Source organism: Mirounga angustirostris, unplaced genomic scaffold (assembly GCF_029215605.1).
Source record: "Mirounga angustirostris isolate CCGP_5_RB_7025 unplaced genomic scaffold, mMirAng1.0.hap1 SCAF_12, whole genome shotgun sequence".
Taxonomy (NCBI): domain Eukaryota; kingdom Metazoa; phylum Chordata; class Mammalia; order Carnivora; family Phocidae; genus Mirounga; species Mirounga angustirostris.
In genome coordinates, this window is record NW_026991720.1 from 32,196,052 (window position 1) to 32,213,243 (window position 17,192).

At 37.4% G+C, this 17,192-nt stretch overlaps 1 protein-coding gene across 1 annotated transcript in view; it reads right to left on the reverse strand.

Annotated features, from left to right (window-relative positions):
- CFTR (CF transmembrane conductance regulator) overlaps nt 1-17,192 on the reverse strand; it is a 165,274-nt gene that overhangs the window by 83,803 nt on the left and 64,279 nt on the right. The window contains exon 11 of the mRNA XM_064575631.1: nt 12,072-12,263. Within this exon, the coding sequence (XP_064431701.1) occupies nt 12,072-12,263 (192 nt within the window). The remainder of the gene's footprint in view (nt 1-12,071; nt 12,264-17,192) is intronic.

A 17,192-nucleotide genomic window follows, 5' to 3' on the forward strand; every position in this document is an offset into this window, starting at 1 on the left:
TGTGAAAATGATAAACTGCAAAACAATTGTACCGCTTGGTACTCTTGAGTTTGACAAGCACCGTAAGGGCATGTGTTACTTAGAGAAGATTCGCACAGAGAGACAAATGCTATTTCTCCTCACCGGCACACAACTTGAGCTCCTCTGGAGCTATCCATAAAAATTGTTGGAGGAAATCATTCAGTGCCATTAAGATGCTGGGCATGATGTAACTTCTTACGTAAAAACTGACTACTGAGCTTTTTAAATAAAAAACCTAAGCCATAACATAAATCAAATATAAACTTTTAAACATTGTGTTAAACTATCTTGTTGAAGGAGACCCTGAAAAACCTTTTTCTGAAGCCCTGCTACACCACCATTTCATTTTTTCCTAATTTCCTCAGCACAGTTTATCTATAGATAAAATCAAATATGTGGATCATTGGTTCTCAAAGTGAAGCACGTGGACCAATTATTTCAGAATCACCTGGGGAGCTTGTTCAAACTGTTGTACCTACTCTTACTCAGATGAATTAGAGAAGAGCCCAGGAATTTGCATCTTGTGGTTATTCTACCTGCTCATACAGATCCTTACTCTTTTGGCTAACTTCCTTTACAATATGCTGGTCAGAAAGGCAAATGCCAACTTCAAAAGATTCTGTGCATATAATATATTAGGTCTGTTTGAGATTGTAAAACACTTGAAAATACCTAGATAAAGAGTATGAGAGAAGGTCAAAGTAATACTATAATAAGTGTGCAATAAAGACTAACTTATTATTAAGAAATGTATAATATGCCCAATGTGAAATATGCACTTTTTGCACAAATGTTTATCATTTTACTTTTTAAAAATGCACCTAAACACCACCCTAATATTATTCAACTGAGCCAGACAAACTGTTGTTAAAGAAGTTGTTAAAGAGGAATTGCTAATATAAAGCTCACTAACTGACTTGAACATACAACAGAGGAATGATATAGGGTGTCATTACATTAAAGAGAGGGAGAACTTTAAGAAAAGGGTGTTACACTTAATGGTTCTTTGCAATTCTGCAATATTTGCTGAGTACATTTGAGCTTCCTGTGACTTTGTAGATATGAAAACATCATAAACCTTGTTTTAAGGCTACCTTATCACTCTTTAGAACAACCTTGACAATATAGCTGCTTGTGGTAAGGGAGAAGGGTGTGAAGCGTGGGTTGAGAGAACATGAACTTTAGAGGTAATAACATGTAATAAAGCATGTTTTTAACAGTAAATCACTAGACAGTGCCAATGTTATTAATGTTTAATAATTAGTAAGCACTGTGCTTTATACACAAGGAAAATGAGCAAGGAGGGAGACAAAAAGAAGTGTTGGGAGAACAGAGAGAAGGGGTAGGGAGAACAGAGGAAGGGAAGGAGAGAATGCGAGAAAGCTAAGAGAGTTCTAGAGAGCGAAAGAATGAATTTTAACCATTTTTGCACATAGCTTTTGTAAACATGGATGTTATCTTGAGAGTGTTGAGTAGCTCTATATGATTTATCAACAGAAGTTAACTTCTATAGCAGTAAATACACATGAATGAATTCATAAATTAAAACTTGGAGTTCTGCTTATTAGGAAAGATAATTTGTTGATTACAAGTAGCTATACATAGAAACACTGGTTAAAGATTAATCTTTGTTAGAAGTTTAAGAAGTGAGAACTTTTTATCAACTTGAAAAATAAAAGCTCTTTTTTCACTGAGATTTGGTACTGACCAAATTTATAGCAGAACACTCAAATTCCAATATAATTTTTATTGCAGCCAACAAAAGTACAAAAAGCTATTTCTTTTATGTAATGGATGTTACAGTCTTGTCACCAGTATTAAACTATTGTTTAACATTCAGAGATATACATATATATAGGGTTTTATGTATGAACTTTTGAGTATGTACATAATTCTGTTAATATCTCTATCCTTCTTTAGTGTTTATTTCTGCATGTATGTAGGTCTGTATTTGTATTTGAAAATAACATAAGCATTTTTAAAGGAAGAACCGTGAAATGCAATGATTTAAGGTGTCCGTGGGTAAATACTCCCAAGGAAGTAAAGTTAGAAAAGATACTTAAACAAAGAATCTTGTTTCTCTTATTCTGACTCTACATTACATTCATTTAACTTCTGGACTCCAGATTTCAGATTCTCTGAAATGACATTTTAAAATCTAGTTTTTAAAAGCTTCCTAGACGATTTTGATTCAGCTGGTCTAAGAACTGGCGTTTAGGAAGCTGTTAATTCCTTTACTATCTCTTCTAGGTCTACCCACCCAAGATTCTGAGACAAATCCAATGCCTGATAAAGCACTTCTTTCCCAGTACTATGCTGCACATTACTGTGCTTTCCTATGGTTGATCCTGCTCTGGACTTGGTAATTCAGCTCCCGGCTCCCTAGTACCTAAGTCAGCTTTGGAATTCAGTTCCTTAGAAGCCGGTCTTCAACACTCAGTCACCCATTTCCTCTGAAATAATCCCACCATGATCCTATTCTCTTAAGACCTGACTTTGGAGCGCCCGCTGCTCAACTCGCCCCAAGCAGGCTTCCTCCCCTCTGTGGGCTGCCCACCTACTTGGACTTCCATATTTTAAAGTTGAGGCTATGAGGCATGAAGAAGAGATTCTGCCTCAAGGGGAAGGGAAAAGGAGAAGACAATTTGGAAGAGGATCTGGGAAGAAATTTCCTGACTTACTTAAATTTCAAGTGTGTAGTATAGGTGGTTTTCCCAAGATATGCTTATTTAGGACCATGTGGCTTGACATATCATTTCCATGAAAACAAATAGCCTGCAAATAGTCTTCACAACTATGTCATGGAGTTCTCAATGCCATTAGGTCACAAGGCTTTGTTATCATAATCTTTCCCTTTACAAATGGCAGATTTACAATCTTAATGGTTTAATGATGCTGTTAACATCACAGTAAAATTAATTAGCCTAAAGTTCGAACTTAAAGTCAGCAATGTTCAGTGGGTAAGTCCTTAGAGTCTAATATAGAGTTTCTTTTCCAATAAGCAATAACCCTAATAGAGAACAGAAAAAAGATAAGGAGTCAGAAGACTTGGATTCTCTTGCTGGTCCCATCAATTATGGATCTTCAACAAGTCCCTTAAAAATTTTACTTCCTTTTTTTCAAAATTGGAATGACAGTATTTCATAAACTTCTAACCACAACATCTCCATTATCACCCTCCAATTTGCATATTATATTAGATGAAACTTCCTAAAATATTGTTTTTATTATGGTACTCCCCAGTAAAGAAAAGTCACCACAGAGGATGCTGGAGACCCATTTGCTCTCCTCCTAGGGTACTTCCCTGTGCTCCCACCAATTACCATGTTTCTCTGACTTCTCTGCAGCTGGAATGCCAGATGAGAATTGGATTTCACCAACTGGATTTACATGAAACACAAAAGTGGAACAGATGAATTTGTCTTTCTGCCTCTTTTGGCTTTTTTTTTTTTTTTAATTGCTGGCATATGGAAGGACAGAAACCATGATCTGACTGTCCTCTCCCAGTTCAGCTATCACAATATACCCCTGTCTTTCCAGACCCCAGTCTTGCTTCCCTACCTAGAGCTCCTGCAAAAGTGCAACCCTCTCTCCTGGCTCCAGGCCCATTTCATTATACACTCTAGCAACAGAGAACTGACTACAGGTCCTCAAATATACAGTGCTCCCTCTGAGCTCTAGGCCTTGTACATTCTGTTCTCTTTCTGGAATGTTCTCCCTATTCTTCTTCACTCAGATGACTCCTACACATCCAACATCTCTCACCTGAGATGTCACTTCCTCCAGGGAAGCCTTGCCTGAACTTCTAAGATCAGATTAAATGCTACTTCTCTGTACTCATTTAAGGACCCTATATTAATCCCTATCATAGAATTAACTAATCAATTCATCAAACTGCTCTGGTTTTTATTTGGTCATCTCCACTAGAATAAAAGCCCCTTAAGGACAGGGATTGTGTCTTGTTCATTAATAATTCCCAGAGTTGGGCAGAGTCCTTAGTTCAATGTTTACACTTAAAAAACTTACTAGATGAGTGAATATATATATAAATATTAACTAAGTGAGTGAATATCTATCCACACACAGACACACATATATATATCTATCTTTCCCCCCAAATATCTGTAAGTCAAAAATTAATTGCAGACAGAGACCCTTGCTACACTTGCAGGCAGCATCCAGAGTGCCTAACATACTACTGTGTCCATAGGAGGAACTCAAATATTTGTTGAAATCAACTTTTTAATTTAGTAAATTTGAATCGAGGCTAGCTAAACCTTCTGAATAAAAATTAGGTATTACAGACTTCATTCTGAAAGACATTGATGGTAATAACAATTGTCATTTCGGGGGCTGATTTGTTAAGAGAACACTTGTACTCAGAATTTTTAGAAAAACCATTTTCTCTTCCTACAAAGACCTTTATGAACATGACTGAGTTCTAAGGTTCTATGAAAATATAAGTGTAAGATCTTCCCTTGACCTTGTTTTATTAGCCATTGTTACAAAGAGGAAAACTCCAAGAGTGCAGGGCTCAGAATCCCAGTTCTTCAGGAGGGATGAAACCTTAGGCATAGACATAATGATACATCATGGTTTTTACTTTCGGAAAACTTCATGATTTTTTTGTTTTGTTTTTTAATACGAAAACCTAGCTTAAATATCTTCATTTCATTATTTATTCATGAGATAGCCTAGTCCCAGACCATTATAATTAAATTTTTATAATACTGTTCTGTTGACTTGCCCAAATCTTCCTAAGACGAGCAGTCTTACAGTTATTTTGGTTTTAGAGATGTAAAACTCTCATTTGTTAAGCTGATAATTAACTCCAGGATTTGTAATTTCAATACCTAAAGTCAGGTTCACACTGTTAGAATTCAGCACAGTTTCTCTTTGATGCAAACTCTAAGCAAAGTTGTCACTGGATGGCGAGAAAGTGAGAATTCAATGGACTGACGTGTGCAAAGTGCTTAGCACAGCAGAGCTGACATGTGCTCGCTAGAGAGATGTTAGCTAGTGTTTATTTTTAAGTTCCAGGGCTCAGATGAAGTGAAATAACAGTTCAGTTTAGGAAATGCTATGGCATTTCTCTTAGGTTCTGGTTCAATGGTTTTATAAAATAAATGTACTTGCTTCATATTACAGTAAAAAAATGGCAGTGCTTTCCAACTTAATTACCTATTAGAAGAAAATTACAGGTGGTTCATGGTGCAGTCATTAAGTGTGGTTTATTCTGGTTTAGGGGACATAGTTCAATGCGTTTCAAATATCTGTTTTACGTCTCCATTATGTCTTGGCTGCTACTGAATGCAAATGTTAATTCATATGGCCTCTTTTTATTTACAGATCTCTCAAATGAACATTCCTGAATTCTCCTATATTGGTGGACTGACCATCCAAAGGTTAAGCCTCTGTTCATACAGGTTAGTTTTGGCCAGATCTGGATATCCAGAGGTCAAAGTCAATTTAATTAGACTTGTGGTATGTGCATGATGGAATTTATTTTCCAGAACAGTCCTTAACTCATTTCTTTGCTTACTTCCCTCCCAAGTTTTTCATATTTCTTACCAATTTCCCTCCCAAGTTTTTTTTTTTTTCCCTTTAGCAACTTCTTGCCAATTTTCCTCCTAATTTGTTTTCTTCTAGTGACTTAAAGATGAAAACTGCCAAGCAGTGGTGGTAGAGAAAACACACACAGATTTTAATTCTACAACTTAACATAGTAAATATTTTTATTACAATGCATATGTAATGGCTGCCAAGACAAATACTTAATGAAGACCATTTTGCGGTTACAAAAGGATCTCAACAGCTCTGTGGAAACCGATTACATATCCTAAGTCCCTAGCTGCTTCTCATATCCCACGCCCCACCTTCCACCACGCACTATCATAAAAGCCAAACCCAGGTACTTTTACGAGAGAGTGAGTCACTGAATATAGTCAGTCCAACTACCCATTATCCAAACACCAGCCTGCCTAGAATTCTCTTGCTGTCAGCTGTGGGGCTCTGTGGTAGGGTAAGGTATTGGTGAAGTGTAAAAAAAAAAAAAAAAAAAAAAAAAAGCAGTATCCTGGAAATAAAAAAAGACAAGAGACAATGAAATCTGTCCCTCTTTTAATAATGAAACAGGGTTACAATCTCCTTAAGGGACCTTAAGGGATAAGTAAGTTAATAAGGGCCCAGTTACACAGAGTCCTCTTTTTAAGCTAGCAAAATCCCCAGTGCTGGTTACAAAAGCAAACAAATATTTAGGAGGACCCTCAGGGGCAGTCTGGTTACATGGAAAGAAAAGAATAAGTTAATGGGCACCGGGATATAAAATGGTATCTTAAAAAAAAAAAAAAAAAAAAAAACTCTACATTTGTCTAGGAATCCATGGTACCATCATCTAGATCCAAAGTAGGAAATGTAAAGCAAGACATGGAGACGTTCCTAAAGGAGAACTGAAGGCGAAGGATCTGCACCTGGCTTGCTCCCTCGTGTCTGCACCCTATGAGTCATTCTATCAACACAGAGCTGTCTCCATGCCCTTCCCCATGATAAAGTCTTCAAGCTATCCCTCTGAGGGAAGAGTTTTCAACAAACTGAAATCGGAAAACTATGTGAAATATGTTGTGCATGCTGTTTCCTACCCACGCCAATTTACACCTACCTGCCCGCTCCTAGGACAGCATATATCACTACATACCAAGTGCTCTGTAGATATTAGAGCTGAACAAAAACACAAAAATGAGGAAGAAAATATCCCATTCTCATCTCCAGTTCCAAGTCTGGCTGGAGCACGTTCAGAAACAGATCAACGCTGGCCGTCAAAATGAAAACAGGTGGACTCACGGCTGTTTGTACTGGGGGCCAGGGGCCACAGGGGGGACGCGGCCAGGGTGACTGTGGCGGACACCAGCCGCTCCACCCTCGAGGACACTGCGGGTGTGTCGTGGTCCTCCGCTCCAAACTCCCCCACGCTCAAAAAAGAAAAACTTCCCTTGGGAAGGCCCCCACTGGCCTCTTCTTGAAAGGTGGGGAACACTTGTTTAACAACGACAAGAAAATTACCAAAATTGGAAACTCTGAAGGACTGAAAATAGAGGAGACCTTGGTTTTGACTAAGATAGTCCAGCACTTCTAATTCCTTTCATTACTCCAGCAGTAACGTCCTCCCGCCATGGAATCAGCATCTCCTCCAACCCTGAGACTGCAAGGCTCGGAGGGGAACACGTGCTGAGCACAATTCCTGGAACGGCATGCCTACTCCAAAGTACTGCTGAAACAGTCACCTCATAAGAATTCACCAGACTGCCTCTCCACGTCCTGCGTGGAATATACCAAAATAAACTTTTAAGAGTCACGGCTCTCAAGCAATTCACCATGTAGTTGGATAGGTAACAACATACAGGGAATATTCAGCAACAAGAAGAGAAGCACACACGCTATACATTCAGTGTATTCACTGCATTTGCCAGCCTCAAGTACAAAGAATTTAGGGTGCTGGATGTGTTTGCCTATTATAAGATGACTGGAAAGGCCTAGTTGCAAAAGTCAGCGGGACCAGAGGGAGCAGGGACCCAGCGATCATTAGAAACAAAAACCTGGGGCGCCTGGGTGGCTCAGTCGTTAAGCGTCTGCCTTCGGCTCAGGTCATGATCCCAGGGTCCTGGGATCGAGCCCCACATCGGGCTCCCCGTTCAGCAGGAAGCCTGCTTCTCCCTCTCCCACTCCGCCTGCTTGTGTTCCCTCTCTTGCTCTCTCTCTCTGTCAAATAAGTAAATAAAATATTTTTTAAAAAAAAAGAAAAGCTAAGTGTTTTGACAATTTAAGGCAAAGGGGAAGAGCCAAGTGTACATTACAAAAGCAAGATGCACGTCATCATCGTTATAACAATTACTTATTCAAGCCCACCTACTGGTGTCCTCCACTGGAAATTTTGTTAGTAAGACCTGTGATCTTTCTGCCTTGATCAGATGTCTCAGTTCTATGTAATTCACCTCCACGTGCTTCCTTCCTAAACCCATAGCAATCCTACCTGTCCCCCTTTCCAGTTCCCGTTGTTCAGGGAATCCTTAATCCTAAATCACTGTCTTTCTTCTAATTTCTTCAGAAAAAAAAACCCTCAGTCTTCCCTGAAGGCCCATTTTCCCTGATGCCCTTTCCTTTGGATGGAAATAGTATATAAATATGGCATTCTTGATCTCCTCACAATGCCTCTGCTTAACTTCTGTTTCTTCCTGTCCCTCACAACCATTATCTGGATTACTGAAATAGCTCCTGTTAGTCTCCGCTCTAGTCAGAACAGCAAATACTACTACTACTACTATTACTACTACTGGCTGTTTTATTTATTAAGTACTTTTGGTGTGCCAGAAAAATCTACAAAACTCTACAAAATAAATAATATAATCTCCATATTACAGAGGATAAAACTCAGTGTATAATAGGATTAAGTAACTTTCTTTAGTAACCTGTCAAATTTCAAGATATACGTTCTTCCTGCCATCCCACAGTTTCAAAATGCACCCACCTTAATTCTGTTTCTCATATTACAGCCAAAGTGGGTATATCTAAAATGCAAAACTGCCTGCATCCTTCTTCCCCTGATTAAACCTCTCCAAGACAAAATTCCTGAGACTGGTGTACAAGGCCCCCAGGCCATGGTCCTCTGGGTTCATTCCTCCCTCCACACTCAGTGTCCCCCAGTTATACTCTGGTTCTATGAAGATGCTTGCACTTCAAGTTCATGAAGTTCCCTGCACTAACCAACTGGTTTCACATCCTGTGTTTCTGCTCAGTTGCTTTTGTCCAGAATACCCTTCCCATTTTTACTCATCCATCAGACTGTCCACTTTTACAGAAAGCCTTTCCTAAACTGCTGAGGCAAGCCAAAAGCCCTCAACTGGGCTTCCGCAGTGACCTAAGAATACCTTTATCCCAACACTTGCTATCTCTTTCTGTATGTTTTCCCCCAACCAACCTATAAGTTATTTGAGGGAAGGGATAACGTTTTCATTTTGTACCCGCCCTGACCCCACCACAGTGAACAGTGTCTGGTACAGAGTCATGTTTTGGGGTGTGAAAGGCACATAGAAACTAGAATCACCTCCCAACCCCATTGCCATTTCTGGAGCATGCAACCAATGTGCCTGAACTCCAAACTGTCCAATGCCGTCTGTTTTCTTCCATAGAATACTCCAACTTTTGTTGATTGCATCATGAAGAACAACTACCATATTTACAGATAACAACTTTTATCATTTTTTCTTATAACCACTTTCGTCATCATCAAAATTCACATTGATGACTTTTCATGGCCATCATGGTTCCCCATCTTAATTACACCAAGTTCCATCGTATTTCCATAGTAGTCACTCACTAACAAGAACTGACTCTAAGAACGTATTTATCTTACATCACACTCTCTAGCAGTATTCTCCACCTCAAAACGAAGTAGAAATGAGATAATATTTACTGAATGGCTAATTTACACCAGATGCTATGTTTTGCACCTTATATTTATCCCATTTAATTTTCTCAATAATCCAGTTACCATTTATTCATTAATCTCCCACTTCTTCAGACCAACCTAACCTTCTCTCTACTTTATCGGCAGCTCTAATGTTCTTAATCAAAAAAATTCCTCCAAAGCCATCAATTTCACTCTTGTCACCATTGGAATTCCACAGTGAATCATTCTATTAGAGGACATTAGCCTTGTACCTCCTTTGAAGGTTATTCCTTACATCAGGCAGATGGAGATCGATTCCTATGCTCCCTCTTTTCATTCCTACAGAAATGGCTCTTTCATTTTCTATTAGAGCGCCAATTACATTTCTTATTGATATGTTTCTTTCCCCTGCTGGTCCATGAACCTCTCAAGTACAAGGATCTTATTCTACGCATATTTTTACAAAATGCAGCAAGTCTTAAATGTTTTCAAAATGAAGACTTCTTAAATTTTTCTAGTTTAAAAGTTTATTTGGGCATAAAAGGCCATATATTGAATGTTTGCATTTGTGTTAAATATCCAGAACAGGAAAATTTTAGAGGCAGCAGGTAGATTGGTGGTTGTTTAGAGCCAGGTGTGTGTGTTGGGGGGCAGGGTAGGTATGAAGAAATGGAAACTGATAACTAATGACACTTCTTTCAGAGGAGCTGAAGATGTGGTGATGGGTATATGGCCCTGTGAATATACTAAAAAACACTAACATACACTTTAAAAATAATTTTGAGGCTGGTCATAGAATGAGAAAAGAAAAGAATATGCTCTTCTTGCTCTTATCCTCTTTTCTTTCATTATTTTTAATAGCTTTATTGTGATATAATTCACATACCATACAATAGTTCACAAAAACGCAGATCACTATGACATGAACCCTTTAGATAATGGACTATGTATTTTTCAGCTTGGTTTTCCCACTTAACACAGTATTCAAGTCAGTAAATACTCATTTCATGAATGAGGGACCCCCAGCTCTGAATTTACTATTAGTAATATAGCTATGCCCTATTTGGATTAAATATACTTTCATTTGGTGGAATCAAATCACCACTTACAAAATTATTTCTATGAGAAAAAGTATATTCAAAGCAAAAAAGTTAAGCCTACCAGAAACCTTCCAACACCTTTCAATTAATAAATAAAGCCTATGATTTACCTAGCAAGACACAACCACCCTACATCCCAGCCCCCACCTAGACAAATACCTCTAGTCTCTAAAAACACCCAGATTCTTTTGTTGTTGTTTAATAACAAATCTCCTGAGAGTTTCAACCTCCAGGTTGTGCAATACTATTCTTGGAAGAAGAGCTTTTGAGGAATGAAGAGTATCTTCTTCAAGATAAATCCAGTACTTTTTCAGGATGGTTTTTATTGTTATTATGTTTTCATGTATAGAAAATAAGAGAATGGAGCTCTAAAAAACTCCTGTTGAGCGGGTCAGTATATACATGGAGAGACATTTGTACAAGCAGGCATCTCTCTTTTGTAAGAATTGCGGCTTCTATCTAACTGACAATTAGCCTTTTTCTATTTTTCATGCACTGTATTTAAGTTTCATTTTATTCCCACCGCAATTTTTTTTTCATAAAAGGTGACTTAAAGAAACCCACCAGTGTCAAATGCCACCTATTAAAGATAGTGACTTTGGGGTGTTTTTGTTTGTTTATTTGTTTGTTTTTTGAGAGAGGGCACAAGCAGAGGTGGAGGGGAGAGGGAGAGGAAGAGAAGGGCTGGATCAATCATGACCCTTAGATCATGACCTGAGCCCAAATCAAGAGTCAGACGCTTCACCGACTGAGCAACCCAGGTGCCCCAAAGACAGTGACTTTGAATCAAGATCACTATTCAGGCAATATTGGTGATAAGCCTCAAAATGATATATTCTCTGACTTAACATTTACATCAATAATTATTGAACCCTCCACCATACAATTTATGTATTGAATAGCACAAGATCCACATACTGGCTTCACTGGGAATATTTCACATATTTTCAGTTAATTAGCCCATTCCCCAATGTTATTATAAAATGAGTCAATAGCATCATCTTCATTTTTCCTCTGTTTCAGAGAATGACAGTCACTAGAAGTCATATGACTACATGTTCAGGCCAAAGGATAAAATATAATCACAATTTTATCTCTGATTCTCTACTGGCAGGTCAATGTTCATTCCATTAGGCTATGGTGGTTATTAAAATTATTAAAATCCTCTCATGTAACTTTGAAGTATCTTTTAAAAAATGCATGCCATATAACACATTGAGGGTATGTGTCACTAATGAGGCAATAAAATTCTCTCCATTTCATAAAGAGTTTTTACTGTAACCATATCAGCCCAACTTTTTAAAAATAAATTGTACCTTCTCTATGGTTTTGTAAGTCTCTTAAAGCAGGGGTCAGATATTTTATTAGTTGATTTACTCAGAGTAGTTTGCCCATGTTGGAAACTTGATTAATATACATTGACTGACTGAATAGGGGGCTAATTATATACCTTTGGTAGTCTGAAGATTTCACATGCATAATCAGAAGTATGTCACATAGTTACTTACCTCCTCCAGTTGGCATGCTTTGATGACACTCCTATATCTATACTCATCATAGGAAACGCCAAAGATGATGTTTTCTTTAATGGTGCCAGGCATGATCCAAGAAAACTGAGAGCAGAATGAAATTCTTCCACTGTGCTTAATTTTACCCTCTGAAGGCTCCAGTTCTCCCATAATCATCATTAGAAGTGAAGTCTGGAAACAAAACCATGGTTATTAAGTTAAATCATTTGATCAAATCACTCTCAGAATACACCATCTCCAACTACCATCCTAAGCAGAGGCATCTGTTCTGATTTTTAAAGGATTCTATATTAATTCATCTGATTCAAAATTTATTAAGCACTTCTTATTCTGGATATGCTGCTATGCACAAAAGATATAAAGAGGAATAAAAGAGACAATTACAGTGGAGTGTGATAAGTGCTATGGTAGAGGTTCACAGGGATGGAGAACCTGATTCAGATCACTGGGATGGGTTTGGAGGACGTCAGGGAAAGATTAGTACAGCTAACATTCGTTGAGTACTCGGTCTATGCTGGGTGCTGTTCTATGTGATTTAACTGCATTCATTTATTTAATTCTCACAATAACCCAATAAGGTAGATTCAATATGATCTTCATCTAACAAAGAAGGGATCAGTTAAAAAAAGATATAGATATAATATTGTTTCCATGAGCCCTTCTTGAAGAAACAAGGATAAAATCATCCAAAAGATGACTGAAGAAACTTCACCAAAAGGACTATCAATGAGCAAAGACTTTATATAAAAGACTGTGAACTAAAATTTAAACTAATGTGGGAATTAGAGTTGAAGAAGAGAATTTAAATACATTATATGCCCTGACAATAAGAAAAGTTTTAAGTAAAACACAAAACAAAGGAAATGGGGTATAAAGGAAATTTGCTGATTGCCTTATCAAGAAAAGCTGGAAGTCAAAGGATATCATTTAAACGTAACACACTGGGTAACAGAAGCTTAAGCATATTTAACAATACAAAGATAAAGCATTGAGAAAGATAACACTACTGACTAAAATTGAGTAGAAGAAAAGGAGGCAGCAGAGAAAGAAAAAACATTGCTTTTATCGGAGTTCACGTTAGGTAATAAAAGAAAGAAAAACCCAAAGACTTAACGTAAAGTTATTATAAATATAACCTCTATGACAAATTACTTCCCCCACCTCTAAAAGTTGGAAGGTCCTAGGGCTCACACCTTGACCCCTTTCCCTTCTTATGCATACTCTGTCCTTTGGAATCTCATCTGGCCTCAGGTTTTTGTACTGCCAGTCCCCACCCCTTTGAAATCAGACCTGTAATTGCTTCTCGGCCTTTTGGTTAAGATCAAGTGAAACCAGACCTGTATATCCAATTAACATCTCAACTTGGATGCTGAATATGCATTATAAACTTAATGTTCTAAAATCTAGCTCCACCCAAACCAGTTTCTTCTATAATCTTCTCAGGTAATGGTACCCTCAAGCTTCCAGTTACCCAGTCCTTGGACTCATCCTCGACTCTTCCATTTTTTTCATATGCCACTTGCAATCTAATTCTGTGGTATCTTTCTTACAAACAGTCCTGAATCTGACTACTACTTCCATCACTACCTGGATTAAGCGAACATCATCTCCTGCCCAGTTAGCACAATAGCTTCCTAACTCATCCCTTGTTTCTGCCCTTGTCTCTCTACAACCTATTTTCAAAGTGGCCCCATCAAAACGTAAGTCGAATCATGTTACTTTTCTGCTTAAAACCTTCCAATGGCCTCTCATTGCCTCAGAAAGAAAAGCCTTACTTTTTCCAAGCCCCTTTGTAAGGCCCTTGAGGCTCCTTTACAAGAGCCCAAGTAATGGTCTAGCCTGCATTACTCCTCTGACAGCTCTATTCTCTACGGCTGACTCTGTGCCAACCCCACTGACCTCTTCGCTGTTCCGGGAACGGTATGGGCCCAGTTTCCTTTCAAGGCGTTCCTCTGCCCTCTCTCTTCAAGACTCTTCTGCAGGTAGCCACACAACCTTGGCCCTCACCTCCTTCAAGTCTCTGCTCGAATGTTACCTTTCAGCGTGGCTTTCTCTATCTCCCCTATTTAAAATTGCATGCCATCACCAATCTTCTCTCTGCTTTATCTTTATAGCATTTCCCATCAGGTAATATTCCATATACTCATTTTTTGTTTGTTTGTCTCCCACTAGAATGTGAGCTCCTTGGATGGGGATGAGAATATGTTGTAGGTTTTATCACTACTATATCTTCAGGGCCTAGAATAATACTTGGCACAAAGTAGCGACTCAATAAATTTGTTAAATGATATAATTTAATAATATGATACACTATATTAAATTATAAGAGCTCAATAACTTTAAAAATGAATTACTGTTATATAAGAAACAAGCCAATGGGGGAGACGAACATGAGAGACTATGGACTCTGAGAAACAAACCGAAGGTTCTAGAGGGGAGGGGGTGGGGGGATGGGTTAGCCTGGTGATGGGTATTAAAGAGGGCACGTACTGCATGGAGCACTGGGTGTTATACGCAAACAATGAATCATGGAACACTACATCAAAAACTAATGATGTAACGTATGGTGATTAACATAACATAATAAAATAAATAAATAAATAAAAGAAACAAGCCAATGGAACAGAAATAAAACTACAAACCAGAACCAAATGCACAAAGGAATTAGTATTCAATAAAGGTGGCATCTAAAATCAGTGGGGAAAGATGGATTATTCAATAAATGGTGTCAGATGCTGGAACGCCATCCAGAGGGCAAACAAAAAAATTGTGTCCACACCTCATACTATATTCATGACGAATTCCAAATAGGTCAAAGAAAAAGTACAAAAACAAGACCTTAAAATCCTTAAAGAAAACACTGGGGGATGCCTAAAGGGGAAAAAAAACAGCTGTGGAGTAAGAAAGGCTTTTTATCTCAAAATTCAGAAGTCATAAAATAAAAGATAAATTAAACCACATTTAAAAAAAAAACTTGTGCATAGAAAACAAAAGAAAAAAGTGCAAAACTGAAATATTTGCAACTTAGAACACACAAAAGAATAATTTCTCTCTAAAGAAGTGATTCTAAAATCAAAAGGAAAAAGAAAGCAAACCCATTAAAAAATGTACCAAGTATGTGAACAGTTATTTCACCAAAAATGAAAATAGAGGAGGCCTTTAAACATATGAAAAGATATTGTACTTTATTCATAATAAGAGAAATGGAAATTAAAAATACATGGATATGCCATTTCCTCCTAGAATAAGACTGGAAAAAATTTAAAAATTAGGTAACATCATCTGCTGGCGATGCTATGGAGAAATCCATACTTTTATATAGATCATATGGTACACACATAGATTAGTGCAATCTTCAGGGACAGAAGCTCAATGAATACACAAATGCTTTACCATTTCTAGGAAGCTGTCCTACTGATACACTTGCAGATGTGCTAAATGGCATGTGTGCAAGGATAGTCACAGTGTCATTTTTGTGTTAGCAAAACACTGGAAACAACCCAAATATCAATTGATGACTCATTACATAATACAACATCCACCTGTACAATAGAATACTATGCAGTTATTTATATATATATATATATATTCAAAAAATTAAGATTGGCTACCTGGGCTGGGGGATAGAACGGTCGAAAGTAGAAAATAGAGCAGAGACAGAGTAAAAAGGAAATTTCTCCAGTTTTTATATATTTTAATTTTCTAGAGTTTTTAATCGTCAGTTAAATTTTAATAAATAGGGCGCCTGGGTGGCTCAGTTGGTTAAGCGACTGCCTTCGGCTCAGGTCATGATCCTGGAGTCCCGGGATCGAGTCCCACATAAGGCTCCCTGCTCAGTGGGGAGTCTGCTTCTCCATCTGACCCTCCCTCATCTCATGCTCTCTCTCTCTCTCTCATTCTCTCTATCAAATAAATAAATAAATAAAATCTTAAAAAAAAATTTTTAATAAATAATAATATCACCTAAAATATATTAGGAAGAAGGCAGGGTTAGGTAACAGACATCTTTGTGATATCGATTTCAGTATATTTTATAATTTTTGTTATATGAAGGAAAAAATCTAAAATATTTTATTTCTATGTAAAATCCTTTTGTATAAAAATTAAAGCTAGAAGCAATATTTATTTTTTAAATATTTTAGAAGCAATATTTTAATATAGTACAGCTTTATAAACCCAAACAATGGAAAAGATCTGCCTATCCATGTTAAATCTATATAATATTGATATTATATATATGTTAATATTAATGTTGATTTAATACTCATTAATATAATACAAATATAAAAAAAAATTTTGGTATTTTGAGAGATAGGACATTAAGTGAAACCATCACTGAACATATATATATACACACACACACTGACAAGAAAATGTTGATAAAACTTCACAGACATTTGTATTTCGTTTTAAATGTAAACAAAAGCAGGCACTGATAGCTCTTCTACACATCTGTTGTTCAGTTACTATAAAACCACGCTAAAATCTAGTACCAGGGAAAGGCCAGGAGGGATGACAGAAACTATGTGGTGTCAGGGTTGTCAGCAAGACCACAGAATCCTTCAGCTGTGATGCGGACAACAGAAGAAATGAAAATCCCACCCCCACCCCCCCGCCCTGGGGGAGATGCCACAAGCCATCCTTCAGTCAAGGGTACCCAGTGGTGCAGACTCTTAAACCAATTTTGCTTAATTAAAATAATTCACAGAAGTTTCATAAATGAAAGACAATGTAGATTAGAACAAAAAAACCTGTTTTCTCAAAGATGTTCGATTAAATAAATGTGTGTTAAGCACCAGGACAGTCCTTGAATAAAGAGAAGGGTCCCTTACAGTCTAGACAATTGTAACAGGAAAGAGGGATAAAATTAAACCTGACCTTAGTGTTTTAAGAAAATAACATATGTTAATATATATATAAATATTTGTAACTTTGGAAAATCTAGAGATACAAAATACACCCAAAATCTCAGAGATAGCAACTTGATCCATAAATGTCCTTCCAGACACACATATACATATATACATGCTTTTATAAAACACAAGTCATTATGGATGTGACATTTTATAACTTGCTCTTTCTTAACAGCATATCATACAT